The following is a 24,470-nucleotide window of genomic DNA, read 5'->3' on the forward strand; positions in this document are numbered from 1 at the left end:
ATTATTCATCCCTAGCCAAAAGCTTCCTGAAAAAACTTGCACCTTCTTGGCCCATATCCAGCCTCACTTCTTCTTGATCTTGATCTTGATCCTCTCTTTGAAATAAAAGCCTTCCTTCATATGTTTCCCTTCTACCCATGTTTTCAAAAACATCCAAGGGCACAATACAGGAAGGCCCAAAGTTCACTGAATGCCCAATTCTTTCATCCCTTGCCATGAAAACCCTATTGAGAAATCTGTCATCATCTTCTCCCAATTCCACCTTAAATATATCCTCATCTTCTTCTTCAACTACCCTGATTTCTCTCATATTGGCTTGCCAACTACGATGCACGCTGGGAATGTCTTATCGATATTTAAGGGTAGGATAACCAGAAGCCCGTAGTTTGCTAAATAATCATCTGTCATCTCGGCATCCATTGTTCCTCCGTACTGAAAGCAAGATACTTCAAACATGCTTTCATCTGCTCATAGATATACATTGTTTATACATCATGGAAATGTGCGATTTTAGAAGCTTGTTGTGAATATACATGGAGATCTGCAAGTTAAGCAACTCGCTACGACCACATGGAACAGAGAAATCTCTATTATCATGTAAGATGATCATGGTATATATATGATATGTGTGAGGTTTAAGGGTGGTCATTTTAGTTGTTTATTTTTATTATTTACTACATTAGCAAACTTTCATTAATGTTGGGGAATATACAATTAAATTTTAATGTCAGATTAAATTTATATTAGATGGTAAAAAATGTGTCTATGTATGTATGTATTATAATTTTATTTGAAAATTAAATATTATTTTTTTTTATGTTGATTTTATTATATAGATTTTAAACAAACTGAATTAAGAAAACAAAGTTGTCTTAATTTTACATAAAGCTATTTAATACTTGGCTTTTAATTTTCATATATATTTAATACTTGACTTCTAGTTTTAATATCTTTATGTTTTTACATTTTATTAATAGTATTAATATATTAGGAAAGTACACAATTGTACCATTTAATATGAGAGTGCTAAATAATAAATCTATTTTAAATATTTAAATATTTAAATATAACTCTATGAAATATAAATAAAATTCAAATTTATTTTCATCTTAATCTTATTATCTAATTTACACAAGTAGCAACAAAACCCATCTCTATAATACTATAATAATAGCAATAAGAATATATATTTTTCTTTATGATATTGTAATAATAATATTAGTAACAATATTTATTTACTTTTTCCTTCTTTGCAACTTCTCATTGCAATCCTCTTGCCTTTGGCTTTGTGCCTTCCCTTCCTTGCTCTCAAATCTGGTCATGGGTTGTCTAGTGGGAGCCCTCCTTCCCCAACCCCCTACAATGTAATCTTACCCCACAGTGGCCCCCAAGATCCAATCTAGGTCTCTCAAGGCTCCCATTAGCGTGGTAACCCATCTCAAGAACCATCCCCTTGCCCCTCCCAATGTTATTTTTGAAGGGAACTTGATGAGACAACACTTTTCAATGGTAGCCTCCTTGCAACCTCCATCCATAATGGTATCTCATTTTCTTCTAAATAGCTAGTTCAACTACTAAATCTATTGTTCCCTTGGCTTCCAAAGAATTGTACTCAGTTAAAGGGAACACTTTTAACATCCCTAATGTGATCCTAGAGAAAATGACTAAAAAACAAGAACTTAGGTTGTCCACTTCCTTCTCTTTAGACCTTCCATTGAACTTCTCAGGAAGTGGGCTACCTCTACTTGGTCTCTAAAAGGAAGTGTCAAAATTAATGCTCTAGTTAATGGTATGTTTCTCATTCTATAATTAGGAGGATATCATGTCTATTCTTTCTAATCGGTCATGGTCCCTAGGTTCTAATGCTAAAAATACTTTTCCTATGATCTGCAAATGGAACCCTAAACTTGACCTAGTGGTGGACCTTGGAGTGGAGTCCTCAACTTGGGTTCACCTCCCTGGTCTCCCTTTGGAATTTTGGAACGATTAAGTATTCAGAGGTATTACAAAGTCATTTGGTACTCTCCTATTAGTGGATAAGGTCACTCAATCAAAGTGTAGACTCCTCTTTGCTAAAATTTTCATTAGTGTTAAGGTGAACAAGGAGCTTCCAATGGTGGTTATGTTGGAATCTAAACTTGGTTACTTCTTCTAGTCACTGGAGTATGAAAAAGTGGAGATGTTTTGTGTAAAGCGCCCTAGGCTGGCAGGAAGAAGAGCTTAGCATCCCCTAATCCCCTCCCTCTTGGAGGTCCCCATGTTATTTCTCCTAAATGTCCTCTAAGTCAACCCACCTCATCCCTTGCACTAAAGTAGTATAGTCCTCTCCTAAACTCTACTCAGTAGAAGATTCTGGATGAAGTTGTACGCTAGGCCCCAATTATCCTTAACTCTACTAACATGGGTTCTTTAAGTCGCTCTTCTTCTTCCAGCCCTAATCACCTTTTAGGCTTCTTAGTTCTCTTAACTCCCCTCTCTTCCCCTAATGATCTAGAAGACGCAAGTACTTTTAGATCTAGGGATTAGCTCAATGCTTTGAACCTCTTGTCTATTCCTTCTTCCTATAAGGAACAAGACCATAATGAGAAATTTTTTGAAGAACTCAACTGAGACATAGAAGACAGAAAGAATAATAAAAAAGAAAAGAGCTCTAGACTAAGGCGGAGATTTAAAAGTTATCAAAGAGGTAAATAGATGTCAACCTCAAAACACCTAGGTAAAAAATAAAAAATAAAGGGGAAGCAAAACAAAGAAGGGTCCCACAAAGAGAAAGGTGGGACAAAGGGATAAAAATGATTAATTTATTTTTGAACCTGATTTTTCAGGTCCCCACTTTTTTTATTTATTTCTAATGAAAGTCTTATCATGGAATTTTAGAGATCTTAATAGCTCGATGAAAATTATATTTTAAAGTGCACTCTTCAAGAGACAAAGGTGGATATGATATTGATTCAAGAAACAAAGATGCATCAAGAGGGTTTTGACAAAATGGCTACCTTAGTGTAGCCAATGATGGATATAATTTTGGTGGATTCTCTAGGGCTTTGGGAGGTCTAGTTATCATGTGGAACAAGATAAAAATTTAGGTACTCTACTTCATTCTTCTCCTAACTCCACCATTATTTCTTGTCATGAAATTATATATGGCTAGTCCTAGAGCTTGGTTAACATTTATGCCCCTAGCAAAAAGAGTGGGAGAAAATAATTCTAGTCTAATTTATCCAACTAGATGAGTTTCGGCTACAATACTAAACGGATTTCAGCTGGAGGCTTTAATTCTCCCCTTTACCATTCAAAGAAGGTGGGAGGAAATAAAGACTATTGAGATGGTATGATAGATCTTGGAGAGTTTTCAATTAATTATGGGTTTATTGATCTAGATCTGAAAGGTTATAACTTCACTTTGACTAACAGGAGACATGGCAATAGATTGATACAAGTGAGACTTGATAGATTTACCATTTCTTCTAACTAGAATAACCTGGATGATTTTCATTTCTCAGCTAAAACTAGATCTAGATTTTATTATGATGTCATTTTTTTGGAATGGTCCACTGGTAAAAGAGTGGATTCCCTCTTCAGATTTGTGAATATGTGGTTATTGCATAATGGCCTTAGGGATCTCATTCATAAATGGTTGAAAGATTTGGTGATGAACTCCCCAATGATTAATATGTGTACAAATTAAGAGATATCAAAGTTAAGGTTAACGGATGGAATAAGAATTCTTTTGGAAACATTTTTGAAAGAAAAAGAGATTTAGAGAATAGGATTGAGAGATTTCAAAACCATATGGAAATAAATTATGAGGATGAGAAGTTGGGAAAAACTGAAAGGAACCTAAGGGAACAATGGTTGAATCTTTCAACATATGAAGAGTTTTTTGGGAAAAAAATCAAGGGTCCAATTGCTTGTTAGATAACTAGGAGGGGATGGTTGGATTAGTTATGTCAACTTGTCTCATAGCCCCTTCAAACATTGTTGGAAACTACAATTGGAACTTGTAATTGTTATTTTTTCATTGATTTCAAACCTATTGATGAGACAATTTTGTATATGATCTGAGTGTCATATCTATTTAATTGATGAACAGTATTTTTTGAAGTTGTTCATAACAAAAGTATATAGAGAAAATGTTGAATTATGAAGAAGAAACTATAAATGGATGCTTGATTTGTAGGAATTTGACAAGATAAATTGATTTTTAAATCATTTTGCAAAAGGAGAGGACAGTAATGCTCAAGTCTTGAAGGTGTGATCACAAATAGTTCAAATGCATAGGCTTGACTGAGAAATAGAGAAGACAATAAAAGAATTTGAAGTACATGGAAAGTGATGCTAGTGTTGATTGAGTACCAAAACAAGCCAAGTAGAATTAGTGTTAACTAAAAAACAATATTGATCGAGTGATAGTGTATGTGCCATCAATGGTAACTTGAGGTGTTGTCATCAATGCCAAAGAGGGAGATTGTTGGACACTATAGTTGGAACAATTGTTATGCTATTATTGATGTCAAACCTATTGGTGAGATAGTTTTCTATCTGATCTAAGTATCATATTTATTTAATTGATGAAGAGGATTTGAAGTTGTTCATAATAAAAGTATCTAGAGAAAAGGTTGACTTATGAATAAGAAACTATAAATGGACACTTGATTAGTAGGATTTTGACAAGAAAAATTTATTTTTTGAATCATGTTGCAAAAGGAGAAGACAGTAATGCTCAACTCTTGAAAGTTTGATCACAAATAGTTCAAATGCATAGGCATGACCGAGCAACAGAGAAGAAGATAAAAGAATTTGAATTACATGGTGAGTGATGCTAGTATTGACCAAGCACCAGAACAAGCTGAGAAGAATTAGTGTTTAATGAGCATTAGTATCAATCGAGTGATAGTGTATGTGTCAAGAAATAAATTTAGTAGTGACCAAGTAACCCAATGATGACCGAGTGTCAAAACACATTGTTGAGCAAGGAATAATATTTTAACAATTTATGAGAAATTGTAACTTCAAACTGATTAAGTTGATTTCTTGGAATATGTAAAGCATGTTGAAGATAAGGATCAATGAGTTGGGTCATTTAATACCAAGAGAGGATTAAGTAAACAAACTAAGGAATGGATTCCAAGAGAAGTTTCTAGAAAAGAAGATGATAAACTAGATGACAATCAAATACATTGTATGTGATGGATCTAATCATAAATGCCAAGATCTACGATGATGTTTAAGTGGAAAAATATCAGAATTACCTATTTAAGGAGGTACAAGGGCTTGACTTATAGAAGAGAGAGAGTGTGTAGGGTGTGTGCACATGTGAAAGAGTTACAAAGAATTGGAGTAGTTGTTGATGTTATTGATTGGTGAATCTAAGTAGAAGGATGAGAGATAAAGAGGTGAAGAGTGATTTCTTGAAGGATTTCCAAGCTAATCAAAGACTAAGATGAAAATGGAGGCCAGATAGTGAATCAATATTTATGAGCCAAACTAAGATTGATACATGCAAATTGAGTACTACTTAATAGATCAAAACCTATTATTACTTTCTAACCATTTTAAACATTATTTGAAATCCTTCAATCAAGGTTGACCTAATAGTCATATGTAAATCCTCTAATAGGGTAACATTCTAATAGAATGCTCTAAAGTCCTCTAATAAGGACACTCCTAATAACATGATTAAATACTTTAACAAGGTCATGTTTAATAGTTTGTTTTGTAATCTTCAACGAGGTTGGCTCCTAGCGAAGCTTACTTCAAAAGAGTGAAAATTAGTTACATGTTGTTGGTGGTTTTTTTTCAAATTGGGATTCCATGTTAAATCCTAGCATCAAACTTGTGTGGATGTTATTTATGTTATTTTATTCATTAATATTTACATTAAATAGTTCTATTATATTTAGGATAGTGGCCAACTAGTTGACATTACTAAAAGTTGATTGTAGACACCGAGCTACAAAATGATAGTATCTAAATTTGTTCAAGTAATTATTGATTCAATTGGTACATCTAGAAAACAAAGCACCATAAATATTAACAACAATAGCTTTATCCATCCAATCACTCGATAGACATTTCCAAAATAAAACATAAATTGTTATTAAATAGTTCCTTATGTGACCGATTGTTAGTAAATTTCTAGCTATTACCTAGTGATATCTTAGTTATTACTGAGCTGTAGTAAAGTATAAAAACATAAAAATAAACTTGCAACACAAATAAGATTCACAAGATTTTGACACCAATATTTAATGAGGAAACCCTATTAATGGAAAAACCACTTGGGATAGGCAACCCAAAAATTTCACTCTTCTGAAGTGATCTCTGTTAGGGGACAACCTTATCAAAAGTTACATACACTTTGTTTAAGTGACCTTGTTAGAGGATTCCACCAAAGATCATCTAGATCTTATCACTCACTATCTAGGACTAAAAAGAGTTTCCTAATTTAAAGGACTTACAAGCACCACTAATTGATGTGACCATATAGGATTTTACATACTTATTAGATCCACTCAATGATTCTAATGTTTTTTGCTATAATGGTTATAAAGTAATAGTGTAAAGTGATTTGTTAAGAATAGAAACTACCTTTTCTCATTCTAATCTATGCTCTTTCTCTTTCTCTATCTTTTACTCACTCATTTGATTTTTTCTTCCACATACTCCTTTTTCCTTCACTTCTCTCTACTCTACTCAGTTCACTTGGCTCAACACTTCTTTATTCTCCTTCAACAACTTTTCTCTCCATACCATCATTATATCACATCTCTTTTAGCTTCATGAACTCTTAAAAAACACCCCAATGAAATTATTAGCCACTTTGAACCAATAACCTAAAATTCTCATTTTCTCCTCCTTAAATATATTTATCAATGTTTCTTGATCCTTCTATCTTTTTCCACTTAATCAAAACCATTGATCTTAGGTTTACAATATAATTCCTTCATACAATTAATTTAGACACATAGAAAATATAACTTTAGATAGAACTTTGTGTCCATCCTTATTCTTCTTTAATTTTCTTTGTCAGATCTTTCTTGATTTTTTTCCATCATTGATCTTGCAACAAACTTTGACTCTCGTAATAGACTTTTTGAACTTTCTAAATTTCCATCAAGTGCTGACCTCAAATTCTAATTTCTCAATCTTTTTCATCTAGTTATCACTTGATAAACATTTCATTAACTTGGACAATATATAACTCATATAATACTAACTTTCTCAGGCAACACTTTCTTCTTTCTCCCTCTTTGCAATTTCTTGAGGAATACTATAATCACTCAGTGAATATAGTCTCCCTTCATTAACCCTTGTGACTCAGTTACACTTGTGAACTTTAATTCTTCTTAACAATACATGATTGTAAAATAATCAAACCAATATTACATATTGTGATGTGAATATCAGAATTTAACTGTGTGATTTTGAGTCAAACTCGATGACCCATGTTTCATGAGTAGTGATTCAACATGAATCCATCTCTCATGAGAATAAATGGAACACTTAGCACTCATTGGATCTAGGTGATGCTCACTGGGGTGAAGCACCGAGACTTCCCGGGAGGTCACCCATCCTAGTACTACTCTAGCCTTAGCGCGCTTAACTACGAAGTTTCCTCCATAGTTAAACCCAAAGCTTATAACCCCACCTAGATCCAATGAGTGCTAAGTGTTCCATTTATTTTCATGAGAGATGGATTCATGTTGAATCACTACTCATGAAACATGGGTCATCGAGTTTGACCCAAAATCACATAGTTAAATCCTAATATTCACATCACAATTTGACTAGCTGTGAAAATCATCTCCTACTTATCAATATTACATAATCATTGTCTAGCTCATTCAAGTATCCATTAAATACTTTGCATATCAACTCTGACTTCATCATAATTTCTTCAAATCATCTTCATCAATAAAATGATATAGTACTTTCCTAAGTCAACATAATCTCTAATCAATTAAGACTTTGACATCAATGACAATATAACAATTGATGTAACTCTTTCACATACATTAATAGCATCATCACCTAACAATCTTCTCATCATCAATTACAATAGTAGTTGAAGCTAAAAATATCCCCCCTTGGCATTAATGGAAACACATAGTTCATAGGTCTGTATATTACAAGACATTACATAAGATAATCAAATGTATGTATTGTCAACAATACAACTTTGCAATTCTAGTTCTTCAAACTGATACTCAATCTATATATTTAGCAACAACAAAACTTCAACATTACTTCCCCTTTGATTATGATCTCTTGTTTCAAGTTTGGTCTTTTGTATACTTCTCTATTCAATATCTTCTCTCCATCTAGTTATTCTCTATATTCAACATATTCTCCCCCTTTCAATATATTATCTACTTTAATTACACTTCTCCCTCTTTCTAGGTTATTCTCCCCTTTGTTACTCTTCTCCCACTTTGACAACAATGCCATATGTCATTATAAATTTCAATGTGAAACTTATATAAAATATTTTAGTTACCTTTGTACCTTGCATGTATAGATTGCATTAGATTTATCACAGTTTACTTCACAACTTGACGAAGGGCCACACCACCCTTACCAAATCACAACCAAGAATGCAAAAATTTGAAGACAATTTTATTTTATACTTGAAAATCCAATAGCAATTACAATAACATTTCTCCAAAATCTCTCATGATCCAATCCAAGCCTAAGCTAGTCCAGATCCACACTCTGGTAGGAACCTCTGAGATCTCAACTTGTGCTCGCAAGCCACCAAGCAATCTCCTTGTTTCTAAACCACAGCCACTAGCTCTTCTCACAAGCTCTATCCAAGATCCAAGTGTAAACTGCCTCACATTCGCGCTCTGTTTACACACTCAAGAAAACTCACTCTTCACTTTCTCCTCTTTCTCTTTCACACCTTCCAACTTTCACACATTCAAGCTTTTCCTTCCAAAGCTTCCACTTCTCAAGTTTCTCCTTCTCGAGCTTCTCCTCCTCGAGCTTCTCCTCGAGCTTCTACTCCTCAAGCTTCCCCTTGAGCTTCTCTTTGAGCTTGATTTAGAAATGCTCATATGCCTTGCTTAAATAGGCACTTACCACCCCATTCTTGACTTATCCACAACCTTCTAGAATTCCTCCACAACCTTCTACAACTTCCACAACCTTCTACAACTTCCAAAACTTTCTACAATATTCATAACTTTCTAGAATTCTACCCACACACCTCGATAAATGGAATGACAACCATTTATTTTTATTTTTTTTTCTATTATGCCACCTATGCACCTCGAAAATAGAAATCACATTTTCCTTTCTTTTCTCCTTTTTCCCTTTTTTTATTTTTTCATTATTTCTCCTCTAATTTTTGTCACTTTCTCTCTCCTCCACAATTTTTTTTTTTCTTTTTTTTTCTTTTCCAATTTTTTTTTTTCAAATTTTTTTTTTCCATGCAAGATGCTCCTGCATCAGACTCCCCCTGTAAATAGAAAAGTGTGTCCCACACTTTGATGCCAAAAGAAATATCTACCACCATCTTCATCTTCACCAAAGGTTTCCACCTCAACAGAGACAAGAAAACCACCACACAAATCTTCCACATATGCATCACTCTATCAAACACCAGAATCTCAACCATCCAATCAGCGTGCTCACTCCTAGAAACAAACTGAACATAATTCTTCATCAACAAACCCTCATTCACATCAGTAACTAGTGAATTCACACCCATAGCAGATCTAAGTGTAAACTGCCTCACATTCGGCGCTTTGTCTACACACTCACAAGTCTATCACAATCCTGCTGTAAACTGCCTCACATTTGGTGCTTTGTCCACAAACTCAGGAAAACTCACTCTTCACTTCCTACTTCTCTTTCACACCTTGAAGCCTTCCAAGCCATGTATAGATTGCATCAGATTTATCACTGTTTACTTCACAACTTCATAAAATACTCCTTAAGTCTGAACACTTCTACATCAACTCCATAATATATTTCAGTTCATCTGTGAATTGATGCAACATGTAGCTTCACCTGGTGAATTTTAGATAGGTAAGTACCCCATTTTACCTCTTAGATACTCAAAAGAATCCTTAGGAAATGGCTTGGTAAATATATTAGCAATTTCTTCCTTGGACTTTACATACTCAAGCCTTGCTTACTTTTCTTGAACTTTCTCCCTCAAGTGATCATACTTGATTGAAATATGTTTTTTCTTTGCATGTATCACCAAGTTTTTTGAAATATTTATAGCACTTGTGTTATCAAAGTAAATAGTGATAAGCTTTGTTACTTCTTCTTTCATTGTGTTTGATCAATCTCATCAATAGTGTCTTCCTTTGACAATTTCACTCCAGTCACCATAAGTGTACCAATTGGTTTAGAGTCATACATCCCAAATATTTTCAAGATTTCCTTTACATATTTGGATTGAGTGGCATAGATATGTTATCTTAATTAGATAAGATTGTAACCTTTCATACCATGCTCTTGGAGCTTGTTCCAGTCCATGCAATGCTTTATTCAACTTGTAAACCATGTCTTTCTTTCTAGGTTCAACAAATCCTTCATGTTGTTCAATGTAGACTTCCTCTTCAAGTATTCCATTCAAAAATGGAAATTTAACATCTATTTGATATACATTTAATTTCTTGTACATGACATAAGACAATAGATTTTTAACTCCTTTCAATCTCACAACAATTCCAAAAGTATCACCGCAGTCATTTCCTTCTTCTTGGGAATAACCTTTACAAACCAATCTAGCTTTTTTTCTTACCACTTCTCCATTCTTATTGAATTTATTTTTGAAAATCTACTTTGTTCCAATTACATTCCTTTCAGTAGGTCTCCATACAAGTGTTCATGTGTTGTTCTTCTCAATTTGATTAGTCTGCTCATTCATAGCATTGATCCATAATTCATTATTCAATGGAGTTTAACTAATCTAGGACAAAAATTAGCTATTTTAAATGTACCTTCTCTTATTTTTCTTCTTTTTTGTACTCTAGCACATTTATCTCCAATTATTTGTTTAGGTTAATGGGTCTTTCTCACATGTTTGGCTAATACACGTTTAGTTCTCTAATTCTTAGTATTTTCTTTTCTTGGTGAGATTTCAACATCTTGCTTGGGTTTTATTGTCTGGTACTCAGATATAACTTTCTAAATCTCAGTAACCACTATCTAGTGTTCAAGTACTACTGTTTGATGCTCAGTAGACCTATTTTTTAACTTAGGTAGAGTTTATTGTGTATCATCATAGATATATAAAAACTTGTAATCTTTTAGGTTCCTTCTTTCTTTCTAGATCATTCTTCTCTGCAAACTCATCAAATCTTACATTTGCACTTTCAATCATCTTGTTAGTAGCCTTTTTAAAACATTTATAAGCCTTACTCTTAGATGATTATCCTAGTAATATACCTTCATCTCCTTTAACATCAAGTTTACCATTCCTAGAGTCCTCTTGAATATAACATCTACTTCAAAATATTTTGAAATAGCTTACATTTGGTGTATGACCATGTCACAACTCATAGGGTGTATTGTTTATTCCTTTCTTCAATTGAGCTTGACTGAGTGTCTAAAAAGAAGTACTAATTACTTCTCTCTAGAATTTTTAAGAGACCTCCTTCTCAATCATCAATGTTATTGTACAATCCATGATAGATCTATTTCTCCTTTTAGAAGTACCATTCTATTATGGTTTCCTTAGTGCAGATAACTATTATAAAATTCTTTGCATAAAAGTTAGTGAATTCAGAAGACATAAATTGACCACCTCTATCCAATATTAAACATTTTTGTGATTTACCTTTTTCCTTTACAACTCTTTCTTTGTACCATTTAAGCATATCAAAAGCATGTGATGTCACTTTCATGAACATTACCATCATCATCCTTGAATAATCATCAAAAAATATAAAGTATCTATCACTATTGTAGCTATCAATTCTAATTAGACCGCATAAATTAATATGCACTAATTCAATAATATCATTGGAAATGTGTGACTTGCTAAAAAATCTAGACTTTTTCATCTTACTGAGCTAAGATTCTTTGCACATAGCATTATTAGGTTTTTGCATATTCAATAAGCCTCTTACTCTTTTCTTTCTATTGATTTTTACCATATTTTTAAAGTTTACATGACACAACCTTTTATGCCATAACTACACATCCTCAATTCTAGAAAATAAACATGTCTCAACCATAGGATCAAGGTGGAATAAGTTGCCTTTGGTTTGTACTCCTATTCCAATCAAATTGCCTTCATCACGCAACTAAGTTATTGTGACCTTCCTTTTCTCAAATTCCATATTGTAACCTAAGTTATTCAACTAAGAAACACTCAACATATTATATGCGAGTCCTTGAACCCAATATGCATCATCACATCTAATCTTATCATTCAACATTAATGATCCTTTACCTTTCACTGAGTATGGAACATTACTACCAAAGTTAACAATTCCACCATCATCAATTTCTTTAAATTTTTTAAACTTACGTAGATCACCAGTCAGATGATGTGAACAACCACTATCAATAATCTGTGAGTCATTCTTTATAATATGTGAAATAAGGATAGTTTCATTCTCCTACCTTTCACCATTTATCTCTTCCTTGATTGCAACCTAGACCATTTCAACTATTTATTTGTTATTGTTAGAACATGTCTCAGTATGCTTTTCTTTAGGAATGTAGCATGACTTCTTGCATTTGTCTTTATAATCCTTGTTCTTCTTGAACTTGTAGTTTTTCTTGTAATTTTTATCATATTTTACTGGGTTAGGATATTTATTAGCAAAGTAATCAACCTCATTAGATTTGAAACAAATCAAGGGTAGTTTACCTTTGTATTTACCTTTACTTCTTGATGACCTTCTTGCAAGTGATGCTTCAATATCATGTAAATCATCTTCAGTTTTAGATTCACTTTCTTTGGTTTTCTTCTCTTTCTTTGGATTGATGATGGTTAGTGAAAACCTATAAGAATTTCTAATTGTAACTATATTGTTATCATAACTGCTCAACTCAAATGCATTAATCAAGCAACTAGATCATCAAGTGTCAGATCATTTCCAAGTATTTCTCTTACTTCTTGAATAGCATAAAACTCTATAGCATAAACATGCAAAAGATTTTTCAATATTTTACCTACAATTTTAGAATCCAATATGGAACCTCTTATAACTCTTATTGCACTCACAACATATTTGATTTGGTTCTCATATTGTGCAACAATTTCACCTCCTTTCATTCTTATGTCATCATACTTGCCTCTCAAGATTTCATCTCTAGCTTTTCTTATATTTTCATACCCTCCATGAAAAAGCTTAAGTTTATCCCACATTTTCTTTGCAATGGTATAATTCTTAACATCATCAAATTGAACATCAATGAGAGCATATGCAATATCAATTATCATATTATTTTTATTCCTCTTCTCATTCATTTGATCCATAGTTAGAGGACTAGAAGGGGTGACATATTCATTATCCAATCAATGTGTGACATCATCTCCAATACCTAAAAGATGCAATCTCATTTGGTCTTTCCATGAGGAAAAGTTCTTCATGTTCAACTTTTGTGGCTAATCTCTTTTATGCATCTTGATTATTTTCTTAAGTTCCTTTAAACTTCTTCCTTCAAGAACTCAGACATTTGATACCAATTTGTCAAATAACTTAGGAAGGTGGAGTGAATCAACCATTTCCAATTATCTCATAGTCCTTTCAAACATTTCATCATCATCAAAGAAACATAAATATTAACAATAATAACTTTATGCATCCAATAACTTGACAAACATTTCTAACATAAAAATTAACCCATACATCAACTTCTTTCCAAATTGTTATCAAGTTTTTCCTTGCATTACCAATTGTTAGTAAATTTCCAGTTATTATATTGTGATATCCTAGTTATTATTGAATTGTAGTAAACTATGAAAACATGTAAATCAACTTGCAACATAAATAACATCCACACAATTTCGACACCAATAATTAATGTGGAAACCCTGTTAAGGGGAAGACCACCTATGATTGGAAACCCAAAAAATTTACTCTTCTAAAGTGATCTCTATTAGGAGACTACTTTGTTAATGTTAGAGTGGCCTTTTTAGAGGATCTCACAAAAAAGAACATCTAGAACTTATCACTCCTTGTCTAGGACTAAAAAGAGTGGCCTAATTTAAAGGACTTACAGACACCACTAATTGATGTTACCTTATGGGATTTCACAGACTTGTTAGCTCCACTTGGTGCTTCTAAGATTTTCTAATACAATGGTTAAACAATAACAGTGTAAAGGTATATGTTAAGAATAGAAACTACCTTTTCTCATTCAGATATGTGTTCTTTCTTATTCCATATCTTTTACTCACTCGGCTGATTTTGTCTTCCACAAAATCCTTTTTCCTTCTCTTCTCTTTGTACTGCTTAGTTCACTTGGCTCAACACTTCTTTCTTCTCCTTCAAAAAATTTACTCTTCAAAACATCATTATATTATATCTCCTTCAACTTCATCAACTCTCAAACATCATCACAATGAAATCATCAACCACTTTGAACTAGCAATGTAAAAATGTCATTTTCTCCTCAAATAATTTTTTCAATTTTTCCAAACCCTTCTAACTTTTGTCACTTAATTATAATCAGTAATCTTAGATTTACAATAGGATTCCTTTATACAATGAATTTAGACACATAGAAAATATAACTTTACATAGAACTTTGTGTCCATCCTTATCCTTCTTCAATTTCCTTCATATCCTTCTAGATTTTTCTCCATCTTTGATCTTGCAAAAAAAATCACTTTCCAACATATTCAAGTATTGATTGAATACCTTATATATCAACTCTTATTTTATCATACTTTCTTCAAATCCTCTCCATCAATCAAATGATATCATACTTTCTTGAGTTAGCATTATGTCTAGCCAATTAAGACTTTGACATTAATGACAATATAATTACAACTAATATGAATATTTTACATAGATTAATAGCATCATCACCTAACAATCTTTTCATCATCAATTATAATATTAGTTGGGGCTAAAATGACTTATTGAAGGAGACACAAATACTAGGTTTTCCCCCCAAACAACATTGAAACACTAGCATAGAAATAGGATCAGATCTTTAACTAGGGTGGATGGAACAATGGTCACTGAGGAGGAGGATATAAAAATTGAAGCTATCAATTACTTTATGAACATGGGAAATCTCCATAACCTTGATGACCCTAGAAACCTCCTCAAATGCATCCCATAGTTGGTCTCAGAGGAGGAAAATGTTGATCTTATGGCTAGAGTTAGAAAAGAGGAAGTAAGAAGAGATCATTTCTCTTTTCAATCCTTTGTATCACCTAAGACCAATGGCTTTCCCCCTACATTCTTTCAAGAGTGTCCAGAGATTATGGTAGATGATGTCTTCAATGTGATTTTCCATTTCTTTAGAATGTAAAAGACAACCAATGATCTAAACAATACTTATATTTCCTTGATCCTCGAAAAGGATAACCCTAACTCCCTAGTTGATTATAGACCCATAAGTATAAAAATATCTCTAAGGTTATGGTGAACAAACTTAAACCTATTTTGGATAAGTTAGTCTCCCAAGAGCAAAAGGGCTTTGTCTCTAAGAGGAACATCATATATGTAGTCATCAATTAATCCACTCTATGGATTCCAAAGGAAATACTACTATGTCTCTTAAAGTTGGACTTTTTTGGAAGAAGTTCAAGAAAAGTTTGGTTTTAAGGGAAAATTCTTACACATGATCATGAGTTGTGTCAAAGAAAAAAAGTATGTTGTTTTGATCAATGGGGCTCCTACTCGTTTCTTTTCTTTGGGGGTTGATCTCAAATAAGGAGACCCCTTGTCTTTGTATTTTTTTATCTTGGTTGTTGAAGGTCTAGGGAGAAACCTTTGTAGATTGAATGTTAGTCAAGCTTTGAAATGGGTCAAAGTTTCTCTTAGACTCCCTCCCTCAACACATCAATAATTTTTTTATGACATGGTTATATTTGGAGAAGCTCTTGTAAGTGAATTAGAAAGGTGAAAATGCCTTCTAAATTATTATGCTAGAGTTTCAGAACAAAGCATTAACCTTCAAAAAAGTAAGTTGTTGTTCTTTAATATTAGGAGAGACATACATGTTTAGATATCTTTAATTCTTAACTATGACATATCCACTATTATTTACATTTACTTGGGCCTTCCCTTTTCCCCTATCAAGCCTCCTATTTCCTTTTTATACAACCTTGTGGAGAGATTCTTGAAAAAACTTGTTGGATTGAAGGGGAAACTTCTAATTCTTAGAGGAAAGTTACAACTCTTGAATCCATACCTTCAAAGTATCCCTTTATTTTTCATGTCTATAGCTATCACACCTAACAAGATTGTAGATAATTTGGAAAAAATAATATATATAATTTCATGTGGGTAGGTACTAAGGACAAAAGGAAAATGTTGTTGGTTAGATGGGAGAAATTTTGCACTCCTATTTCTCAGGGAGGTCTTGGTATTAGAAGATTCAAAAAAGGAATAAAGTCTTTATAACTAAGGTTAGCTGGAAGTTGATTGAAGGAAAGAAAGAATGGTCCATTATAAGTAAAGCTAAATATTTGCCCTTTTACCAGAATAGTACTTTCCTAGAAAGAACAACACTAATGGTAGCTCCTCCTTATGAAATCTATCAACAAGACTAAGGTATCCTCATAAAGGGGAGTAGAAAAATTATATTAAATGGTAGAGGTACTCTCCTTTAGCTATCATTATGGAGGGAGGAGACACAATTGAAAGATGAGTTCAAATACAATTGAATGATAGATTGGCTTAAGAGAACAATGAGAGAGAAGGTGGTATACTACTTATTGTGTGAAGGGGACAAGGCTAGTTGAATTTATTTAAAGGGGATCTAAGATTAGCATAGGGAAATGAAAAGAATCCCTAACATAAGAAAGGAGGATACATAAGTTGTGTTTGATATGTTTTCGTACCCTAACTTGTTCTTTGCTAACACCAAGGACATGTGGATTTGGGAATATACTAGTTAGGGATCTTTCTCGATCAAATTTGCATTCTTATCTCAAGGTACAATGGCAGAACCAAATCCTAAATGGAATATGGTTTGGACATCTAAGTTGATGCCTAATATCAATTGCTTATGGTGAGTGGTGACACATAAGAAGATTCTAACCATGGAAAATTTATTTAAAAGAGGCTTCTACCTTGCCAATAGATTTGTGCTATGTAAAAAAAATGAGGAAACTAGATATTACATTTTCCTAAACTTCCAAATAGCTAATGAGTTCTAGGGTCTATTTTTAATGCCCTGCCCAGAGATCCTTGGAACAAGGATTCAATTCAAGCCAAGATATATTTTTATTTTACAAGTATGAATGCACATGACAACATCATACAAGGATCCCAAAGATCACAATGGAAGACTTCACTAACAATCTGAGCAACCAACGAATGTCCAAATGCCACTACCAAACTGACACACACAACTAAAGAATGAAAAACAAAGATGACATCAGAACACAATATCTTCGAACTATCGAACCAAGGAACCACAAGAAATCCTAAAGGGTACTCAAAAGTCCAAGTTGTATTCCTCAAAGAGTAGTGGAGAGGCACCTTGTTCTTCATGCAAGAGAATAAAAATTGACAATCTTGTGCAAGGAAGCACCTCTTCACATGTGAAAGTACACTAAGCCACACAAGGAAACACCATCTCATGTGAGGACATGCTTGGCCCAATAGCCAAAACACCCAAATTTGTGTGTGGTTTTGAACGAGGATTCACCAAGTTGCATGAAGAAACCTAGCACACCATACAAATAATTGCATTCTCATGTGAGAAAGCACAATTTTGTGTGAGGATACAAATCAACAAACTAGAAAAGTATTGAATCCACATAAATCGAAGAATGAACACTCGAGTGCTAAAACAACAAGATATCATGAAATCGTAAAGAGGAGCATCTATCCATCTAAATCATAGCAATTAAAGAACATATTGAAAGCAACATCGCAATATACAAAAATAACATTGCAATGTATTGAATAACCAAACTAAGTACCTAGTTCCTCCCAACTATCAATAGCAACATAAGACCATCATGGATCCTAGCCATCCCCTGTGTGTAACATCCCAAGCCACTGATCTAATCATTGGTACTATTGTAATAGGGATGTCACCACTAAAACTTGCTACAATATAAGCATAATTAAATCCAACATGCTATTAGTAAAGCATAAGATAATCCTACAAAGTAGATAACATTAGCTATTACATGATCACATGCTAATCATCATAAGGGAATCTAACATGCTAAACCAATAAGCAATAGATAATCCAATATAGAAATTCACATCATCTAGTCATATGCTAAACATCATAATATGGAAATGCATCAAATAAATTAACATCATCTAAACATGATATCCAAGCATTCCAATGAAAGCATAAATCACAAGGAAGCATACTCCAGAACCTGAAGTATCAAGAAAAAACATCAAGAAATGGTCATGCTAAGACAAAAGGCTATCTTTGTACACTAGTCCCTAGTAGTGGTATAGGTAGCTACACCTCCCAACCACATGGCACTCATAGGTCTACACCCACCATGCTGATGGAGATAAAAGATCCAACCACAAACACACACAAAGAAAACATCCATGCCTAACACTTACACCAGGCAGTATGATGGTTGTAACCAAGAACCTAAGACAATGCAAGTAGTATGGGTCCTGGTCAGACACTAATTAGGGACTAACATACTAGAGAGTCACCACGCATCAAAAATCACAAGCTTGAATCATGTGGATACAACATCCCTCAATAGAAAGGATCTCACACATACATTTTATTATCTTAATTTTTATCAACACTCACACATTTTATATAGTTATCACTTATATAAAGCTTTGTCTACCAACTTCTGGCGCCATGATCACCAAGTTGAGATATAGAAGCCCCCTCTAGATACTACCCTACCCTACCCATGCCCATCCTATGACAAGTGCCCATGGGCATGCATACTCCCATCCCAACCCCAATGATCATAACTTCCATAAGTACCATAGAAGATCAAGACCTACAAATCCTCTGACAAATGTACGTGCACATACTCATGTGTGCCGCACCACCATCATGAAGATCATAACACAAGGATTGGATGAGAACACAATGCAAAATATTCCTCAACCAAAAACAACCGGGAGGACAAATTCTACATGAATCCCAAAGCTAGTAAAACCATACATCATGAAATCACTCAACCATCCTTAATCCAAGAGTATGGGTTCTACACAAATCCAAATGATGTAACAAGGCCAAACATCATGAACTCACTCAACTAGCCTCAATTTGAGAGCATCAATTCTACACAAATCCTAGTGTCCATGAAACAAGAACAAAGGTCCAAAAGAAACCATAACAACAAGTATAAAATCACTCAACTGAACACAAAGTCGGGAGTACAGATGCAACACACATCCCAATGCAAACATAAAAGTGCAACAAAGGTCTGACCAATATCCAATGGATAATCCATATTCATGTCCCAACTCGTGCCAAGGAAACTTGAGAAAATAGGGTGGCATGCGAAATGAGGTAAAAACCCCCAAATTTTGGAAAACTTCAAAATTAAAACCCATTGTTCCTTTGGGTACAAAAACCCCCCAAAAATCCAAAAATAATTAAGTTCAAACACCGTATGCAAAAACAGCCAGCATAATGGTGCAAAACCCCAAATCTTCATCCCAAAAAATAGGGAAATGCTCATACCCGACCAACCAAGCAGAACCAGCAAATAGAAATGGAGGGGAGCACTAGTTCTCAACCTCTAGCCAAATGACTACCAAAAATAGAAGCAAAAATGGAGCAAAAACAACAAAATAGGAGAGCCCTACCTCGTGGCCAAAAGGGAAAAATGGAATCTCAACCAAAAAATAAAAAGCCCACAAAAATGGCTAAAAATTGTGGCAATCAAAGGTCTCCCTGAGCTGGATCCAATGAGTTCAACCTCACGACAATCTCATGCCCATAGCTCCCACAACGAACAAAATAGTAAATCCTCATGAAGACGATTTTGGGTTTTACTCTCAAACTTTCTAATTCAAAAGTGAGAAGTGTAGAAATTAAATTCCTTTTTGGATACTTAGTCACTTTTCAAGTGAATAATCGATTAGGGAAAATAACCAACCAACCTAGTTAAACCCCAAATCAACCCAAATGAAAATAGGCTATTCCTATAAATAGGAATTCATCTATGGAAAAGCTACCAGAAATTAAAATAAATCAATTTAAAAGCTTGAAAATCCAAAAACATAGAAATTTCCTTAACAACTTTTGCAACAATGTGAAACTCTAAATGCACAAACATGTTCACTGGTCTAATCACATAATGAAAATGAGTTCGGATTTAATAATCACTGTATGGATTAATTTATCAATTAAAATATGGATACGTCAACCATACAGGGACGACATTGGTAAAATATGAATAGTTGAATCCCATGTGCCATTGCCAGGGATATAAATCTTGCACACTAAACAACATGATCAAGTGCAATTGCATATAATAACATAGTCGAAGCAATAAATGCATTAAATCACCTAATTTAACCATTTATTTAATTATACTAAAATAATCTATTTACAGATCACTCACATTCACATAAAGCATAACAACACAGGAATGAAGTAAATAACCATAACATTAAATCCATCACATAACATAATCAATGATATGTCCAAATACCGGATAACTAGATATCATCATAAAACACACTATCATCTCACAATGGCAGCATCATGTAAATATGATCAAATGAACAACATAGTAGTCTAAAATCTATGATATTGAAATCCAACTATAACATCTAACCCTCAAATCATCTCACATGTAAAGCATTAGATATCCACAACACATAACCAAATGAATCCAACATGGAAAATCCATTTCTAACTATTTAAGCATTTAATAATGGTTGTAAAAACAACACGAAAAGGCACTTAAAACACATAAGCGAACACCATCATAAACATGACTAGCCACTACTACAAGAACCTAGTCCAATGTAGCAGGGTAATAGTACACAGTGCAATCTCTACACACATCTTAGGGTAATCATAGAACAACCTCAAGATACCACATCAATCTTGGCAACCACTAGCACAAACCTCAATGAACCAAAAATCACATCATAATCTCAGAAATTTGCCAAAGCATAATCAAAGCAACTGATATAGAAACATAAATCAAATCACCTCAATGATGTAGACCACTCATGGTCACAATCATGATCCATCACAACAAAAGATCAACAAGGTTGCATCCATCAGGCTGACTTACAGAATTCAAATGGGAGAGGCACTACATCATCTCCCCCAAAAACTAGGCTTACTCTTGGAAGCCTATAATCCAAGAATAGAAACCAAAACATATCAAGAACCAAAAATCAAAATTGAGCAATAGGAATGACTCAATAAAATCTCCACAAGTCAAACGAAATCACTCCAATGTTTTCAAACTATTATGTTAACCCCAAAAAGGTCAACCACAAGAGAAAAGGTGTCACACTGACCCAAGGTCCTCTAATAAGGAACCTTCTAGGTGCTAGTAAAATCCATCTAGCCATAAATTCAACAATAAAAGTTAAGGAGAAAACCCACTTTACCTTGTCAACAAGTGCCCAACTATGCCATGCACCTACCACATGAAAACAAAACAAGGTCAAAACACAACCCACTTCCAACAAGAGTTAGAATCATGGAGAATAACCATCCCAAAATTCCCAAAAATACTATCATGTCACACATGAGCATCCTTGAATCCACGTAAATTCACCTTTTGAACAAAGAAGATGATAGTTTACCAACTAAGTTACACACTCCAAAAGACTACTCACCACCAAGTATAGGAGCACAATTCCTCTCCAAGGAACAAAAGCTCAACTACCACTGGGAACTAGGGTTACACAACCCAACTAGATAAGATATCACCTTTCCACATGGTTGCAAAGACTTTTGTCAGTAGACACAATCATGTAATATTTTCATACCAACTCATAAGATGATAACATGTGTCCAACAATACCATGTCCCTCCAACACCATGCTAGGAATACTACACCCAACCTATCGCTAAACTCAATCTCTAGCCTCAAGTCAACAGTCAATGAGAAAATTTGACTGAGACAATCCTCTTGAAGAAACAAGCTTAGGCAAAAAGAACTAAAGAGTATTAGGATTGAGAGGGAATCTCTCTCAACCTCTACACTAAATCAGCCCAAGATGCATTAGGGAACTCACAATTCCACCAACCATCAACATACTCATCTAAAAATACTAACTGAGCTAGTGGCATAACCATGCTAGCCTACTCTCTTAAAAGAGAAAAGGAAAAAAATATGCACCAAAGTCAACATCCAAAAAGGAGAATATAGACTCATCAAAGAATTGAGTCACTCCCAAATGACAAGGCAACATCAACCTCAAACAAGGTACACTTACAAGCTACTCTTGACCTCACGAAGGTGGATCGATGCAAATGGAAGCACACAAACCCAAGCAGGAACTCCAACAAGTACCTAGTAGATTATGAAGACTAGATAACTCTTCCATTACAAATAACATGAAGAGGTAAACTTCTCCAATATCCATAAATATGATATGTCATGACTGAATTGGCCTATACTCAATAAAGGGTACTAAGAACATCGATCAGCAACTCCAGAAGTGCAAAAGAGTTACTTCTTGTCCCCCAAGCAAAATTTTGCATTAGCATAGTCTCGTGCAAATATTCTTAGTGAACCAAGAAATAAAATGCAATGAACCAGGTGAAAAAGAGCATGATCACCAAATTTTCACACAAAATTTCAAATCAACACAAAAATTTCCTTCACTCTAGAGGCCATAACTTTCATGTCCAGAATTGGATTGACTCTATTTGAAAATATTCAAAAAGATATTGATGAGGAATACAACATGATGGAGCTTAGAGAGTCTTAAGATCTAAGAGTTTTAATCACCACTCAAGACAAAACAACATAGTCAAAAACAACTATCTCAATTACCAAGACAAGCGACAGACAAAATGTCCAAAACCATTCAAGAGCACACATGCCCAAAACAACATAAGACATGGAATGAAAGGTAGTTCACACACTAAAACCATAATTACTTCTCTTTCATAATTTCATTAACTAAACATAACATAAGCACTAATGCACAATAAAATTGAAAGGTTTTCAAAGCAAGGGTTTAAGAGTCTCTTACCATAAAACAAGTACATATCTTTAAATTTCTTTCAAGAATTAACATTACATTTACACATCTTTTAAACAATCCAATTACATTAAAAACTTTAAATCTATCAAAGACACACTAGCATGTTCTCCATGATATTATCCCTTATACATACTACCAGAGGTTCGAGATGAACATGGTAGAATCACAACAGACAACTGGGCAGCAGTTAAAACACATTCAGAATAGTCATCAAGAACCAAAACAAAAAGGCCAAATGCAGAATTTTCAATTCCAATAGTAAATATCAAAAAGTGCACATTTCAACAATAAGTCAAATGGGACAACTGTCACAAAAAGAGCGATAGATGAAATTTGATGACAGTTCCTAGAAGGAAAATAATAAAAACCAATGCTAGCTTGACAACATGAGAAAAGTACCTCTAGCCAAATAAAATAAGACATCAATCAAATCACATTACATGTGATGATTGAGGATAGTCACACAAGAGGGAAAAATCACTACACAATGCTAAAGAATACATCATCCTAGCAATGTTAGAGAACACACTCACACACATCAAGAAATATACCATCGATAACCTCATGCATATGTAGACTACAATAATATTCCTTAATTATTTTCCATGCAATGCAAAAATTAGATATCCACCAAATCAATACAATATTCCATTAGCTTATGAAGCAATCTGATTGGGAACTTAAGTCATTAAACCAAGGATATAATGCAAAACCTACTCCTTTGCAATGATTCACAATAAACACTTATTTTTCAATGAAAGGAACCATTTCATTTCTATAATGAAAAAACATGGAATCATAAATAAGATTCATTTATTCACTTACAAATAGGAGAAGATAGGGAAACAATGCACCTAACTCTGCAAGGGAAAACAAAAGAGGTACTAAAAGCCAACACATGGACACCAATTAGTGGTTCCATCCAAAAAGGGTCACACAAGCAACCAACCAATCAAGGCACATCAATTCCATCTACAAAAAAAGGAAGACTCACTTCCTTCTTCTCACATTGATATAGTTGCATCTACTAGATAAGCAAGTTCATCCAAAGTAGATGCCAAAGCAACAAAAATCAAGAGCTCTTGACCAAGCCACTTGAACTCAACCAAAGTAGCAACAACCATATGGGAAACATATACGCAGAGATCCCAATGTTTGAACATAGGC

General features: G+C 33.9%; 1 protein-coding gene across 1 annotated transcript in view; it reads right to left on the minus strand.

Moving 5' to 3' along the window:
• Window positions 1-306: 306 nt before the first annotated feature.
• LOC149538087 (galactoside 2-alpha-L-fucosyltransferase-like) overlaps window positions 307-24,470 on the minus strand; it is a 42,786-nt gene continuing 18,622 nt past the window's right edge. Inside the window, 1 exon segment of the mRNA XM_089802417.1 lies at window positions 307-464. Coding sequence (XP_089658543.1) covers window positions 307-464 — 158 coding nt within the window.

Source organism: Cupressus sempervirens, chromosome 9 (genome assembly GCF_028749045.1).
Source record: "Cupressus sempervirens isolate cs-2001-9-10 chromosome 9, ASM2874904v1, whole genome shotgun sequence".
Classification (NCBI taxonomy): domain Eukaryota; kingdom Viridiplantae; phylum Streptophyta; class Pinopsida; order Cupressales; family Cupressaceae; genus Cupressus; species Cupressus sempervirens.